This window comes from Tarenaya hassleriana, unplaced genomic scaffold, assembly GCF_000463585.1.
Source record: "Tarenaya hassleriana unplaced genomic scaffold, ASM46358v1 Cleome62, whole genome shotgun sequence".
NCBI classification, from domain to species: domain Eukaryota; kingdom Viridiplantae; phylum Streptophyta; class Magnoliopsida; order Brassicales; family Cleomaceae; genus Tarenaya; species Tarenaya hassleriana.
Genome location: NW_010968712.1, coordinates 501,883 through 517,160, shown reverse-complemented (window position 1 = coordinate 517,160; position 15,278 = coordinate 501,883). Strand labels below are relative to the sequence as shown.

The 15,278-nt window shown below is 39.7% G+C and overlaps 3 protein-coding genes across 4 annotated transcripts; 1 reads left to right on the top strand and 2 right to left on the bottom strand.

Annotated features, from left to right (window-relative positions):
* Positions 1–1,426: 1,426 nt before the first annotated feature.
* On the top strand, positions 1,427–2,962 carry LOC104799945 (growth-regulating factor 7). The gene is made up of 4 exons (XM_010522636.2): positions 1,427–1,655; positions 1,766–1,906; positions 2,014–2,299; positions 2,382–2,962. Exons 1-4 carry the CDS (start codon positions 1,532–1,534, stop codon positions 2,866–2,868), a joined length of 1,038 nt encoding a protein of 345 aa, XP_010520938.1. The 5' UTR covers positions 1,427–1,531; the 3' UTR covers positions 2,869–2,962.
* Positions 2,963–3,636: 674 nt separating this feature from the next.
* LOC104799944 (NDR1/HIN1-like protein 12) lies at positions 3,637–5,082 on the bottom strand. 2 transcript variants are annotated; one of them, XM_010522635.1, is made up of 2 exons: positions 4,050–5,082; positions 3,637–3,887 (listed from the first exon to the last, which is right to left on the bottom strand). In XM_010522635.1, exon 1 carries the CDS (start codon positions 5,003–5,005, stop codon positions 4,370–4,372), a length of 636 nt encoding a protein of 211 aa, XP_010520937.1. In that variant the 5' UTR covers positions 5,006–5,082; the 3' UTR covers positions 3,637–3,887; positions 4,050–4,369. The 2 variants fall into 2 exon arrangements, with proteins under 2 accessions (XP_010520937.1, XP_010520936.1); XM_010522634.1 differs by having other exon boundaries at positions 4,065–5,082.
* An 8,567-nt stretch (positions 5,083–13,649) lies between these two features.
* Positions 13,650–15,259, bottom strand: LOC104799988 (transcription termination factor MTERF8, chloroplastic-like). Its single transcript, XM_010522687.1, has one exon. The coding sequence runs from the start codon at positions 15,257–15,259 to the stop codon at positions 13,973–13,975; it is 1,287 nt and encodes a 428-aa protein (XP_010520989.1). The 3' UTR covers positions 13,650–13,972.
* Between the last annotated feature and the right edge of the window lie 19 nt (positions 15,260–15,278).

The following is a 15,278-nucleotide window of genomic DNA, read 5'->3' as shown; positions in this document are numbered from 1 at the left end:
GAGTTCTATATCCAAACACAATACAATATATATATATATATATATATATATATATATAATGTATGTAGAGAATATCCGAAATTTAAAATCTTAAATTCGAAATCCAAAATCTAACCTCACCCATTTGAACTCGAAACAAATATTTTCAAAACCCTACCGGTATATATATATACCAACAAAGGCATCTTTGTTCTTCCAACACATGTATGTACCCATCATGTTGAATTCATGATACGCATCATCGAGTAAGCCTTCATGATTTTCATGCTTTCAGGTTTCCTTTCGATATACTCTCTCTTTTTAATTATATATGATATTTTAGAATACAATTTAAATATATATGCTTAGGTTTTTTTTAATATATGTACTTAAGGTTAAAACGTCATCTCAATTTAAACGGAGGGATACTATCTAAAACTTTGAATTAAGATCCTTTATTTTTTGTTAAAGAGGAATTAGCTTTTTTTTTTGGTAAAATCATATAAAAATTTAGCAAATGATAATCTTGTGTGTTTTTCATCGGTAATACAGTTTAGTTAAAAAAATATTAAATAATTAGGGATAAAGTAAACTGAATAAAAGTTATAGAAATGGTATGAATATAAACGATTAATATTTGATAATAAATCTTGATAACTGTAATAATAACAATATATTGTTAATGTGCTAGAAATTCAGCTTAAAGTTTGTTATGCAAAGTGGGAAAACTATAATCGTATCCAATATATTCAGTTTGAAATTTTTAAATGGGGCATTATAAAAAATATTCTCCATTTGCTATTTTAATTTTAACACATCCCATTTTTCAGTTGTGTTCCTGTGATCTATGTAATTCGAAATATAGTATAATCACATGTTGATCTCATTGGTCACAACGTTAAATTTATAATGTTTTAATCAAATGATTAGTGAGATATATAAGAGATGAATATAATGAATTAGTGTGATCACTATAAATTTAATGTTATGATTATTAAGGCCAAGATGTGATCAGACTATAGTAAAAAAAATATTTTTATATAATGTCTTTTTAAATTCAAACTCAAATCTAACTAGATAATTAATGGAATGCTTTTTGAAAATCATATGTATTAGTTTATGTATATTTCCGTTTGAATATAGATGTTGGTTTAAAAACATGGAAAACTACAATGGGCATGGCAATGGCATGTATTCGTAGATAAGTTTTGTCTTTTTGCGATTGATTCAGTTGTCTCAAGCATGGAAGCAGAGCAAAGGACATCAATGGCGGCAAAACCCCATCCACATATATCATCAATTGCACCTCTCTCTTCTCTCTCTCTCTCTATAAATATCTTACCAGGAAAGCAACATTTACTCAATTGGTTCAAAGTTTTCACCAACTTAAAAAATTATAAAAAAAACCCTAAAAGACCCACAAATTAACTCCACGGTCCGAAGAGATATATATATATATATATATATATAGAGGGAGAGAGAGATGAAGAAGGGAACAAATTCTCAGTCTCAGGAAAATTAAAAGTGTTAGATCTCAGATTTTCAGTACTCCATGGATGTGCTCTGTTTTTCCGACAAGACAACAGGGTATAGAACTGATCTTCAAATGGGTTTGAATCTGCAACATAAAGAACCCTCTTTCGGTCACAGAGATATGGAGATTCATCATTTCTCGAGTGAGCCCTTGTCCTCTGATCTTTATGACCCTTTTTTTTTCTTGGATTCTTGTCTGAATTCAACCACAGAATCTTGAATTCTTTCTCCCTTTTGTTCATGGATTATGCAGAGGCTGGAGCTTTGGGTTATTGTTACCCTTTTACGCATGAGCAGATGAAGGAACTGGAGAGACAAGCGATGATATACAAATACATGATGGCATCTATCCCTGTCCCCTTTGATCTCCTTATCGCATCCACGTCCTCTTCCTGTAATAATCTCTTCCTGTTTCCCATCTCCTCTTTGTCTTTTTTCTTTTTCAAACCGAGCCTCATCTGAGATTCTTTCTTGTGGTGACATGACCATTGACTGAAACAGATAATCCGAAAGTGACCGGAGATTCAGAGCCGGGAAGATGTCGGAGAACGGACGGGAAGAAGTGGAGGTGTTCAAGAGACGTAGTTCCTAATCACAAGTACTGTGAGCGACACTTGCACAGAGGACGCCCTCGTTCAAGAAAGCATGTGGAACCTTCCCGTCGTCGTCTTCCTTATGCTCGTGGCAATAACAATGGAAGTTCAGACAAAACCAGAGATTCTGGAGCTGCTCCGCGCCTGTCTCTTAACTCCATCGGCAACCACTCATCGTACGGAGTAGAACCCAGGTTTGATTTCTAGGAACTATATTTTTTTTGGTTCTCTGTCTCTCGAGTTGGTTTAGATGAGTGTTTGTTTGCAAAAAAACAGAGGAAGCTTTCTGTGGGACACGAAGAAAGGAGATATCTTTCCCATGGAGACAGAGACTGAGCAGAACAGCAAGTATCTGAATTTCATCGATGTCTGGTCTGAAGGAGTAGCCGCGCCTGATGAACAGCACTGTTCAACTCCTGTTTTCAGATCCTCCGTCTCCACCAACCGGGATCCCTCACTAACCTCGCTTGAATTGTCAATGGGAGGCAACAATCTGGTGGATGACGAAATGGGTTGGATCCAAATGGGCTTAGGAGTCACTGGGTACGGTGGTTCTTCGACGGAGATTCCCAGCTGGCTTACTCCGGCGGCGACCCCCGGCGGACCACTGGCGGAGATTCTGAGACCGACCCCGATTTTCACCTCCTCCGTTGGAGACGGTGAATCATGCTACTGCTTGACTGCGACGGCGACGAGCTCGTCGACCTCTGGAGCGATGAAGAGGACGACTGCTTCACTGTCCGATGGAAGCAGCCAGAGTTAGGCTCATGAAATCTCTGTTCCTTCGTTTTGCTTCTCGACTCTGTCTGTAAGGAAATTATCGTTCGGAGGTTTATCTAATTAGGTTTTCCCACGCATCGAACATCGATCCCAGGCCTCGAGAATACTCAGATCGTTCATTCATGAATTCACGTTGGTATTATCAAAAATCGTGTTTTATCAATGTGCTCTTCTTGTATCTAAGGTACCTGCGAACAAACTATGCCCCTTTCTTTAGAATGTCGAAATTTCAGGGAAATCATCGTCCTTTTAGCATCGAATTTCCATAACTCAGAGTTTTCTGCTCAGAATCTGCGTGAAAACTGATGATGTGCATTTGGGTCAATATCAATCTATAGTTTTACTTTTCCACCAAATTGCTCATAATTTGGTGATCGACTCGGTTCATATCTGATGTTCTGCATCCCTTTTTCGTCGGGTGGAATCTTCTGCTTCGTGTACGGAAGCCCTTTCGAGTGTAAGGTAGAAGATAAGGGTAGTTTCGTAATTCTGTATTTTTCCACTTTCCCTTTCTTTTTTTTTTTTAAATAAAAAACAAATCACGCCATTTTGTATCATTCCATCCTGTGAGTTGGGCTTTCCATAAGCCCATCTATATTCATATCTTAAAAATTGAATTGAGAGCCGTGGGCTGATGTCGATGTGGGATTGGGAGTCATTTTGTCGTGATAAGCTACATCTACGGTCCAAATGTTGATAATTGTAATTTTTTTTTTTTGGTTTGATAAAGGTGAGGTGATGTCCACACATGGGTTCGAACCGTGAACGGGCTTGATAAGTGTTATTATACAGCAGGGCATCTGAATCACCAAGCTTTTTTCTCCACGAAAGTCTTTAAAAAAACGCAGAGGATATCCATCAAGATCTTGAACATGCGTCTGATCCTTTGGTCTTATATTGTCTCTGACGCAGAAAGTTCTTCTGGCAATACACACAATCTTCACGGATGTTCGCTTAGAGTAATGTCGCATATTGCTTCCTCGTATCTGCGAAACATGGAATCTGCAGAGGAAAATAAAAGGCTGAAAACAATATGGCATGATAAAGCAGTAATGGAAAGCAAAAGATTTAAGCACACATATATAAAGGACCCATCATTACCACAAAAAAAAAAAATCTATCATGCGAGCTGAATCATATCCATGAATTATTAAAGAAGTTAACCTTTCTTTTTCTTACATGGAAAAGATCTCTCTTTTCTCCCGCCTTTTCCTGCTTGGACCTCATCTCGTTTCTATCAGTTAATCTCACCTTAATCTTTTTTCAATGACCACATTCAGAGAAAAGATAAATATCCAAAGGCTTCTGATCTTCTTCTTATTGCCTTTTTGGCTTAAAGATGGTAACTTCCAGTCTCGTATGGACACCTATAATCTTTCTGTACAAGATTTACTACTAATTCAGTACATAAACCCTACATACGGTATCACTAGATTCACTACAGACATGAACCCTGTATATGTCTTGTTTTGAGGAATCTATCTTTATATAGTTGTCGAACACCGAGTTCCTTGAATCGAAGCCAATGGAGCAGTAGAAATGTACGGTCCAAAAGCCACGAGTGCAACGCAGTCCACGTTGAAACGATACGCACCAGAAACCCAAGTCCCAACTCTCCACCTTAGCTTCCCGTCCAACTTCAGACCCATTACTAACTTACCGTTTGTCCGATCATGACCGACCTGGTAACCGAAAGACGGTGCAACAGGGAGTCCATTCCCTTCAAGAAACGCTGTCAGAAGATTGCTCTCTTCGTGGGATTGGTAGAACGGCGGTAGCAAAGTCTCGGGCGTTATCTGCTGCCCTCTGTATGCAGCGTAAACGAGTAACCTGTCGTAGTAAATGCCGACTTTTTTGTTGGGGTTCTTGGAGAAGAGGGTGAGTTGGATGGAGGAGTTGAGGAGGTGAGTGGGTGCGGAGAGGTTGAGTTGGTAAATATCGGCTTGCGTGAGGGAGAAGTTAGGTTTAGTGGGGTGAAGGGTGAGCCAGAGGAGGAAGATGATGAAGAGGAGAGTGGTGAAGAGCGTGGAGAACGTGAAGAAGAGTTTCTTGTGGCGTTTCTCGATGCTAAGCCCTTTCTTTGCGCAGTGTTTTGGCGAAGTTTCTGAGATTAGAGACATTTGCAGAAGAAGAAGAAGAAGAAGAAGAAGAAGAAGAAGAGATGGCGATGAAGAGAAATGAAGGAAGGGTGAGGGATTAATAAAGAGAAGGGAGGTGGAAATAGAAAGCAAAGGGGACAATGTTTTTTCTTTCCCTTCGGCTCTTTCTAATGCTTTTGACTTTGGTGCTGCTCTTGCTTGAGGTGGTGGGAAATTGCTTTGGTTACGAATCCGACCGTTGGATGGATGATGTCTTTGAATATCTACCGTTGGATTCGGAGATTAGTTGTTCCTTTTTTTTTTTAGTTTGTACGCACTCATGTCTAAGAGAATTTAAATAGAGAAGACAGTGCCATGAAATCGTATTATTAGTTTTTATTACAAGTGAATACGCATTCAGAGAAACGGCACAAGTCTTAAGGTATAAGTGAACCGATGGGTCCGGACATCCTCTGTCGGGACTTATACGTTCGCTTGCTCGGCTTCTACGTCATACAAGGCCTCCACGTATGTATATACGTATATATATATTTCATAATGAAAAAAAAAATACATGTAGGAGAATCAACGGCTCATGTAACGGAAAGCTAGAGGCTTTGTGTTACAATAGAATAGGGTTTTGGAATTGGTGCATATAGGTATCCTAAAACTTTTAAAACATTTGATTTTGTATTTGAATATAGATTTTACTTCTAAATTTCATATTAAAAAAAAAAATACGAGAGTTTTATAATTAAAATATTTCTATTTTTTAAAAAAAGATGATTTTGTGAATTAAAAAGGAATTGAATAATTTTCAATAAATATAAAATAACTTTTTAGATTATATGAATACTGAACCATGAAATCATACAATCCAATTAATCGAATAAATTTTTATCTAAAAATCTAAATTATTAATTCAAATAATTGAGATGGCTTTTTCCAATTGAGTGGAGCTTCAAGATAAAACTGCGGGCATTGTTGATGCGACATCGACCGCCTCATAAAAAATAAAATAAAAATACAGAAGAAGCCACAAAATCCCCAATCATTTCACCTCTCTTTGCGTAGCCATTCCCTTTTACGCTAAGAAAAGAGAGCAACTAGCTTTGTCCATTTCTTGAAAACCAATGGTATCCATCTAAAAATTTCGATATTTTTTTTCAAACGGTACCATTCAAAATTATTAAACGGTATGTTATTTATAGAACCGAATTTTTCAAAACCGAAACAAACCGAATTTTATAAAATTTCCGAAAAACCAATTTTTTTTTAAGAAAATCTATTTTTTTTAAACAAAAAACAAAACTGAACCGTACCAAAAGCAAAATCAAAACGAACTGAACCGAATAATATATGTTAGTAATTTGGTACAAATTTAAAATACCTAATAAATCGTTCCTGAACCGAACCGCTAAAATTCCGAATCGAATCCCAAAACATCCGCATCTACTTTCAAGTAGACATAATATATTATTACATGATAATCTTTCTTTATATATGAATCCATATATTCACATAGACAACGCTATTTAGAGTTCCTTTAAAAAAAAAAACTAAGATATATTTATACACACACGATTGGTATATCCCATAAAGACCATGCATATATAGAATCACTACATTTATAGGAATGAATCTATATGTAAAAATTGAAGAATCTTTTCGACGTCGAATATGAATATTTTTTACCGGATCAATAGCAAATTATAAACCAATCTTATAACTTAATCGACAAGAATTGTTCTCTCCATGTTAGGTTTTAATGGTACATTTGTCACATCCACACACCCAAAGACCAACAAGGCATATAGGAAGTGAGATACATATAGACACACATGTATATGAACAATGGGACAAATTCTAAACGCACAATTATTTGCATGATGAAAGTGAATGGTCCTCTTATTGTGGAAGTTAAATTGGAAAGGACAAGTTTGAAAGCAAGCCAAATGACTAATTTAAAGTCATACTTCAATTATTTTATTTAATTAGTCCTGCCTTTTTTTTAATCCATGATGATAGCATTATACACGTATCTAGGAAAATCTTTTCTAATCTTTTCTGATTGATTTAATCTTATGTAATCTTTCCTAAAATCTCTCCTCTCTAATTGTATATACTTCTCGTAATTATCATTTGTGAATCAATAAGATTTATTTTCAAAACCCTAAAGCTCCATCATGGTATCAGAGCTCTCCTAAGTCTAACGACTCCGATCAGCCACCTTTTCTTTTCCGGCAACACTCACCGCCGAAGCTTCCCCTCTTTGCTCTCCATCGGCCACCACTAGCCTCTCTTGGCTATCTCTCTCACCGTTACCCGTCTGATCTATTTCTGCATCCTTCTCTGCTGGAATGGCTGCCACCGTGCCGTCCTCCTCCTCGACTGGTGTTCCGACCGATACGGTCACACCCTATGGCCCTGACAGTCCTCTTATCAACATTAACGTCTCCAATGTTGAAAAGCTAACTGCTGTCAATTACCGCACATGGAGTATTCAATTTCTTGCCTTACTCGAGGGTTATAACCTCGAGAGCTTCCTTGATTCGGCTCTCACTCCGGCTGCCACCGTCATCACCGACAATGTTGTTTCTCCCAATCCGACCTACAAGTCGTGGTATCGCCAAGACCGACTTGTCTTTTCCGCGTTGCTTGGATCTCTCTCTAACTCGTGCCAAGCACTTGTGGCATCGGCTACTTCGTCCGCTGCTGTGTGGTCTATTCTCGTCTCCACCTATGGTCGCTCAAGCCGAGGCCACGTTAAACTGATCAAAGATCTTATGCGTCGCCACACCAAAGGAACGAAGACGATCGATGAGTACATGTACTTCTACAAAGTGAAAGCCGATGAGCTTGCACTTCTTGGCAAACCGATGGACCACGAAGATCTCGTGGATCTCATCCTTGGTGGTCTTGGCGATGAATATAAACCCGTCAAAGACATTGTTCATGCTCGGGACACGACCATATCGTTTGTTGAACTCCATGAGAAGCTTCTCACACATGATATCGACCTTGTCACAACCGTTCCCCTATTGGAGACGCCAATATCGGCTCATGTGGCACATCATGGCTCTCGGCCGTCTCACGGTGCTCGAGGTCCTTGGAGGGGATCTGGATCTCGGCCCTCTCAGCCACCCCGTGGACAGCACCAACGCTCGCCAAGTTCCTCACACCGAGGATCATTCCCGAGATCGCAAGGCCGTGGATACCTCGGCAAGTGTCAACTCTGTGGCGTCCAAGGCCATAGCGCACGGTATTGTCGGCTCCTCCCTTCCTCCGACTCTCGCCACAACGTGGATTACGGATCCACCATGAGCCATCAGCCTTGGCAACCGTTGGCCAACACTGCTGCCGTCGCACCTTCCTCGCCTCCATCATGGCTGCTTGATACGGGAGCTTCTCATCACGTTACAACCGATCTTGCCAACCTCTCACTTCACTCTCCATATCACGGTGGTGATGAAGTGATCATTGGTGATGGTTCGGGGCTTGCTATCACGCACACTGGTTCTTCATCCCTTCCCTCTCGCTCTCACCCTATTTCGCTACAGAACGTCTTATGTGTTCCATCCATGCACAAAAATCTCATATCAATCCATCAACTATGTCTATCTAATAATGTTTCGGTGGAATTTTTTTGTCGTTTCTTTCAGGTGAAGGATCTAACCACGGGGGCAATAGTGGCAACCGGGCAACTTAATAATGGTGTGTATGAATGGCCGGCACCTTCTTCTTCGCTTTTCCACTTCAATAAGCCCTCGCCTCTTGCACTTTCCAGTGTCAAGACCTCTCTTTCCGAGTGGCACTCTAGGCTAGGTCACCCTTCTAAAGATGTTCTTCGTTCTATTATTTCACGTTTTTCTCTTCCTTTGTCGGAGGTTTCGAGTCGGTCATTGTCTTGTGAGTCATGTTCCATTAATAAAAGTCATAAGCTTCCGTTTTCGATTTCATCTATTGTCTCCTCTCGTCCACTAGAAATTATTTACTCCGACGTTTGGACATCTCCAATACTGTCGTTCGATGGATTCAAATATTATGTTGTTTTCGTCGACCATTTCACTCGTTACACATGGCTTTATCCGATGCGTCAAAAATCTCAAGTCTCTCATATTTTTCCTCGGTTTAAAGCTCTTGTTGAAAATCATCTCCAAACAAAAATCGTCACTCTTTACTCTGACAACGGTGGAGAATTCATAGCCCTCAAGGATTTTTTATCCTCTCATGGAATTTCTCACCTCACCTCTCCACCTCACACTCCGGAACATAACGGTATTTCCGAACGGAAACACCGACATATTGTTGAAACCGGACTCACGCTTCTTTCTCGTGCCTCAATTCCTTCGGAGTTTTGGACCTTTGCCTTTCCTACTGCGGTATACTTGATTAACCGCCTCATTACGCCGGTACTCCGAGACCGCTCTCCTTTTGAACTCCTCTTCGGCAAAATACCGAACTACGCCAAGCTTCGCTCCTTCGGATGTCTTTGCTATCCTTGGCTCCGCCCTTATTCTCGTCACAAACTTCAACCCCGGTCTGCTCCTTGTGTCTTTGTTGGGTATTCACTAACCCAAAGTGCTTTCATTTGCTTCCATGTCGCCACCTCTCGCGTCTATGTTTCCCGTCATGTCGAGTTTTTAGAATCCGAATTCCCATTCCCTCGGTTAATCTCGGCTTCTCGGTCTTCCTCTTCATCTGTGTCTCCCGTCTCTTCCTCCTCTTCTTTCACGTCTCTTATCCCTGTTTGGCCATCACCATATACACCGCCGCCCGCTACAGCTCCCGTCGAAGCTCCTTCGCCGGTTGGAAGCACAAACACCGCGGCACCCAGTCACAGCACAGCCGAGCCCCATCCCACTGAACCTTCCTCCTCCACTAACTTGGATACCACATCTCAAACCTTGCCCGTAACCACACACGACACTCCACTTACCGAGACCTCGACCCTTGATGACCATACTCAAAACATACATCCAATGATAACCCGATCCAAAAACCAAATATCCAAACCGAATCCCAAACACACTCTTACTCTCACTACCAAACCGAAACCTACACCTACATCCCTCACTCATGCCGAAGCCTCGGAACCTACGTGCGTGTCGCAAGCTCTGAAAGATCCCAAGTGGCGATGTGCGATGACTGATGAGTTCAATGCTTTACTTCGGAACGGCACTTGGACTCTTGTTCCACCGGATCCGTCGTACAATGTTGTCGGTTGTAAATGGGTTTTCCGTACTAAGTATCTCTCTGATGGCTCTATTGATAGGTACAAAGCTCGACTTGTGGCGAAGGGCTTTCATCAAAGACCCGGTATTGACTTTACCGACACGTTCAGTCCCGTCGTCAAGCACACCACGGTTCGTGTTGTCTTGAGCATTGCCGTCACTCGTGGTTGGTGTCTTCGTCAACTAGATGTCAATAATGCGTTTCTTCAAGGAACGCTACATGAAGACGTCTATGTTGCTCAACCTCCGGGCGTCCTTCTCATGTTTGCAAGCTCCATAAAGCTCTTTACGGTCTCAAACAAGCTCCTCGTGCATGGTACAATGAGCTTTGTCGCTTTCTCCTAGACTCCGGGTTTGTCAACTCTCTCTCCGACACGTCATTATTTATCTTCAATCGGGAGAATACCATCATCTATCTTCTTGTTTATGTTGATGACATTGTTATCACGGGTAATGACGCCAAAGAAGTGCAACGGTTCATTGACTTGTTGGCGGGACGGTTCTCGTTGAAGGATCTTGGCTCGTTGGCTTTCTTTCTTGGCGTTCAAGTAACACGTACAGCCCGAGGACTCCTTCTTACTCAATCCCGCTATGTGTCGGATGTCCTACAACGGCATAATATGGCTGCGGCGAAACCGGTTCCGACACCGCTACCCTCAACGTCGGCTCTTCATCTTAACTCCGGCGTTCCTCTTGACGATCCAACCGAATATCGTCAAGTGTTGGGCAGCCTTCAATATCTCCTCTTCACTCGACCGGATATTGCCTTTGTTGTCAATAAACTATCGCAGTACATGCACCGTCCAACCACCGATCATTGGCAAGCTCTAAAGCGGGTACTTCGTTATCTCAGTGGATCTCGGTCTCTCGGTATCTTTCTCTCCAGCACATCCTCTCCCATTCTTCATGCCTTTTCGGATGCAGATTGGGGAGGTAATCGTGATGATTTTACTTCCACCGGTGCTTTCATTGTTTATCTTGGCAAGAACCCGATCTCATGGTCATCGAAGAAACAACGGTTTGCGGCGAAGTCATCTACCGAAGCCGAGTACAAATCTGTCTCCTCCACTGCCTCTGAAGTCCAATGGATTCTATCTCTTCTCTCCGAGCTTGGAATTCCAATACCCGACATGCCGGTGATTTACTGTGATAATATTGGTGCTACCTATCTCTCGGCGAATCCGGTATTTCATTCACGCATGAAGCACATTGCTATCGATTATCACTACATCCGAGGTCTCGTACAAGCCAAGAAACTCCGTGTAGCTCACGTCTCCTCATCTGATCAGCTCGCAGACACTCTCACAAAGCCACTTCCCCGACAACGTTTCGACCTTCTTCGTACCAAGATCGGCCTTGCTTCTGAGACCGATCTTGCGGGGGCATGATAGCATTATACACGTATCTAGGAAAATCTTTTCTAATCTTTTCTGATTGATTTAATCTTATGTAATCTTTCCTAAAATCTCTCCTCTCTAATTGTATATACTTCTCGTAATTATCATTTGTGAATCAATAAGATTTATTTTCAAAACCCTAAAGCTCCATCACATGAAAAAGCCAACGACCCGTAACATGAGGTGGTTAATATGTTGAGAAAAATTTAAAAACAAATTGATTGAAACTGAAACGGATATAATCGAGAGAAAAAAATTAATGAAAACGAGAAAATAAACATAACTAATCGAAAATATTAACTAAAACCCGAAATCTATTTGTAAATCTCGTTCTCCTCTCTTTGCTTGTGCTTTTCTAAAAAATGATAAGCAGCTTCATGATGAGATTTCTTGCTTTAGACCAAACTTTTTATTGCATTATGATTTCATTTCATTAGCAATCAAAGCGGGGGAAAGAAACTATGCTTTTGGACATTTTTGCATTGTTGGGTTCTTGAAAGTCACTTTTGGCTTATTTTCAACTTTTTCCTGTAATACTTTTTATTTCTTTTTATTTTCTCAACTTTCTATCAATAAACTAGCGTGTGTGTATATATATATATATATCAAATGAGACAAAACCCTAAATACTATGAAGTGAACAATCTTTTTTTTTTTTTTTGACAAAATAACTGGTTTCTAGGTTACTACAAAACGTGTTCAATAATTTTAGGAATTGATCATGTCCGGATCGGAGATAACTCTTCCGAGTTTTTCCCGAACGTTAGGAAGTAGAATAGATTTAGTTTAACGTTATCTAATTGGTTATAGTGTTGGCAACATCTTGTGAAAGAGATTTTGTTGCGAAGCTTCTGGAATTTTCTGCAAGTGAGAATATCGACGACTGATCTCTGTTCTTTTTTTGCTGTATGAAACCAACAAGAAACGTTCGGAAACGAGAAAAATAAAACACAAAGGATAAAATTTCAAGTGGATGAGGGCAGGTGGGTCCATATAAAGCTGAGAAATCCCATGCTTAAAAAAACGGTTCACACGATCTCCATTAGCCATACTAAAAATTTGGACCATTTTTACGGTGCCATTATGCAAAATCGCGCTTATTTTTCTATATTGTTTGGGTTTTATTCAGATCTATAAATATCTTAACTTTTTAAAATATGTACAATAAATATATCAATTTTTAATTTGAAAATATAATGTCCAAAATAGGGGTGGACACATATCGGATATCTGTGATTTTTTAGATATCCGTATCCGTATCCGATCCGCACAAATACTCGATTTTATTATCCGTATCTGATCCGTAAATATCAAGGATACTCTCAAATATCCGTATCCGATATAAAAATTATAAAAATTAAAATTAAAATTAAATAATAATTTTAAATATAAATAAATTATATAGATCATTTATATTCAAAATTTAAATTTTAAAATTTAAATATTTAAAATTAATTTAAATATAAATATAATCATAATGTATCATATACAAATGTATTCGAAATTTAAAATTCAAAAAATTAAACATAATAAATCTTAATATTCAAAAAATTAAACATTATAAATCTCAATTATATAAAATATTTCTTAAATATATCTACAAAACATGTAAATATAAATATTTTAAATGTCTATACCAAATTATTCTTATATTTAACAATATTATTAATTAGTACGGATCGGATCGGATATGTCGGATAATTCGAATTTGATATCCGTATCCGACAAATATTTCAAAATAAATATTCATATCCGATCCGTATATTCCGGATATACGAATTTTCGGTTCGAATACGAATCGGATAACGGATCGGTTCGGGTTTTTCGGAAATTATGCCCACCCCTAGCCTAAAATGTTAAAATGTGTCGAATTAATATCTTGACTCTTGAAATTGAAGTTGAGAACCAAGATCCTTATACATTTGTTAAAAAAATGACTAGATCCATTTGAGTTTTGGTTGGAAAATTACTCTCGATTTCAGAAATTTAGTTATTAATTTGGAACAATTTCAAGAGTTAATTTGATATGTTTTAGCATTTGAAATATTAAATTGCTAAATTAAAAATTAATATATTTATTGATACATATTCATATTTATCTCACATCTCATGGGCTGTGATGGGCCTGTAAGAAGCCCAAACGTGACTGGCCCATTATACCATTGAACGAACAAAATTCCCAAACTACATTTTTTGTGTGATCATTTCTTGCATCTTCTTTATATATATGTACGGAGAAAAAGATCAACTTGTTGCTCTTCATTTCTCGTACCTTGCCGGACTTGGTAATCTCTTCATTTCTCGTACCTTGTCGGACTTAACCTCTTCATTACTCATCTTGGATTCACTTGTCTTTTTGGTTGTTCCTTTACCCAGTCTCAGTCATGAACCAGAGATTCAGTTTTATCCTTCTTCTTAGAGAATCTCTCGGTTGACACAGTCAACAGCTTATTGAGTGACATATTTTCTCCTCTGATCGTTCTCTTCGCTTCGTATCTGTGCTTGATCCGGCTATCGAGCTTGTACCCGAGAAATGCAGGGAAAGCCAGAAGCTCTTCCACTTCCCGACCCATTTCCTCGATCAAATACCCCATCTTCTCCTCCAAAGAACAGTGTGTATACTGCAGAACCGGAGGGTGTTTCTTGCTCATTGCAAGAATGTCTGCAAGTGATAGCCCGTAAGTCAAGTACAGCCCTATTACCCTCTGCATGTTGTCGCTGCTCGTTCTGGTCACAGCTCCCATTGCATGGGCCAGCTCCTTTGTCCTGTGCTCATACCCGATCTTTACGAGAAACCCGAGTTTTTGCGAGAGATTATCTTCTGAGAGAGCTAGAAATAACGGAGCTTTACTCAGGAACTTGAATATTTCGAGGGAATCCAAGCCACATTGCTTCAGAAACCCTATCCTCGGTCGAAGTTTTCTCTCCTTACTGGTGCTGATAACGTTAGGGAACACATGGATGATCTTAAACACTTGATCACTTGTCAAGCCGGCGAAAGACTTGAGGAACTCAACATGGCTATCCATATGCTCCACACTGTAACTCAAAATGGCGGGGAGCCGATGTAGAACGGTTCCAGTGGCATGATCGTCTTCCCCGCTCAGGTTCCTAAGAAAACTTACTCGAGGAACTAATTGGCCATCCAAGTCGAAGTTGAGAATGGCGGGTCGCCTCACGATTATACCGATCCCACCGAAAGGTTCGAAGAAACTGATCACTCTCTCGATGTCTTCAACTGATCTTTGACACAGCAGTTTAGTTAGATTGACCTTTTCCAATACATGTGAGATCTTCTCTTTGGGAATTCCATGGCGGATAAGCAACCTTACCTTCTGATTGAAACCAACCAAGAATGATGGGTCTGCCACAGAGAAGAGACGCTCCACAAGGTCAGGCTCAAGCTTTGCATCCAATTCGTCAACTAGAAACCTAATCACTGGATCAATTTCCTCCGAAGTTAACAACTTGGGACACTTTGCAATCAGAAACTGAAGCTTCAAGTCGTTAATTTCCAGAGACTGGAAAGAGAGAACACGGCCACGGATCTTATCCAAAGACGTGAACTTTAACGAATGCAGTGCTTTGATCCAACACGAGCTTCCGTTTAAGCGGTCCGATCCAGGTAGCTTCTCAATCCCTTGTAAATTGGGTAATGTTTCCATCGATCGTGCACTTTGTGAT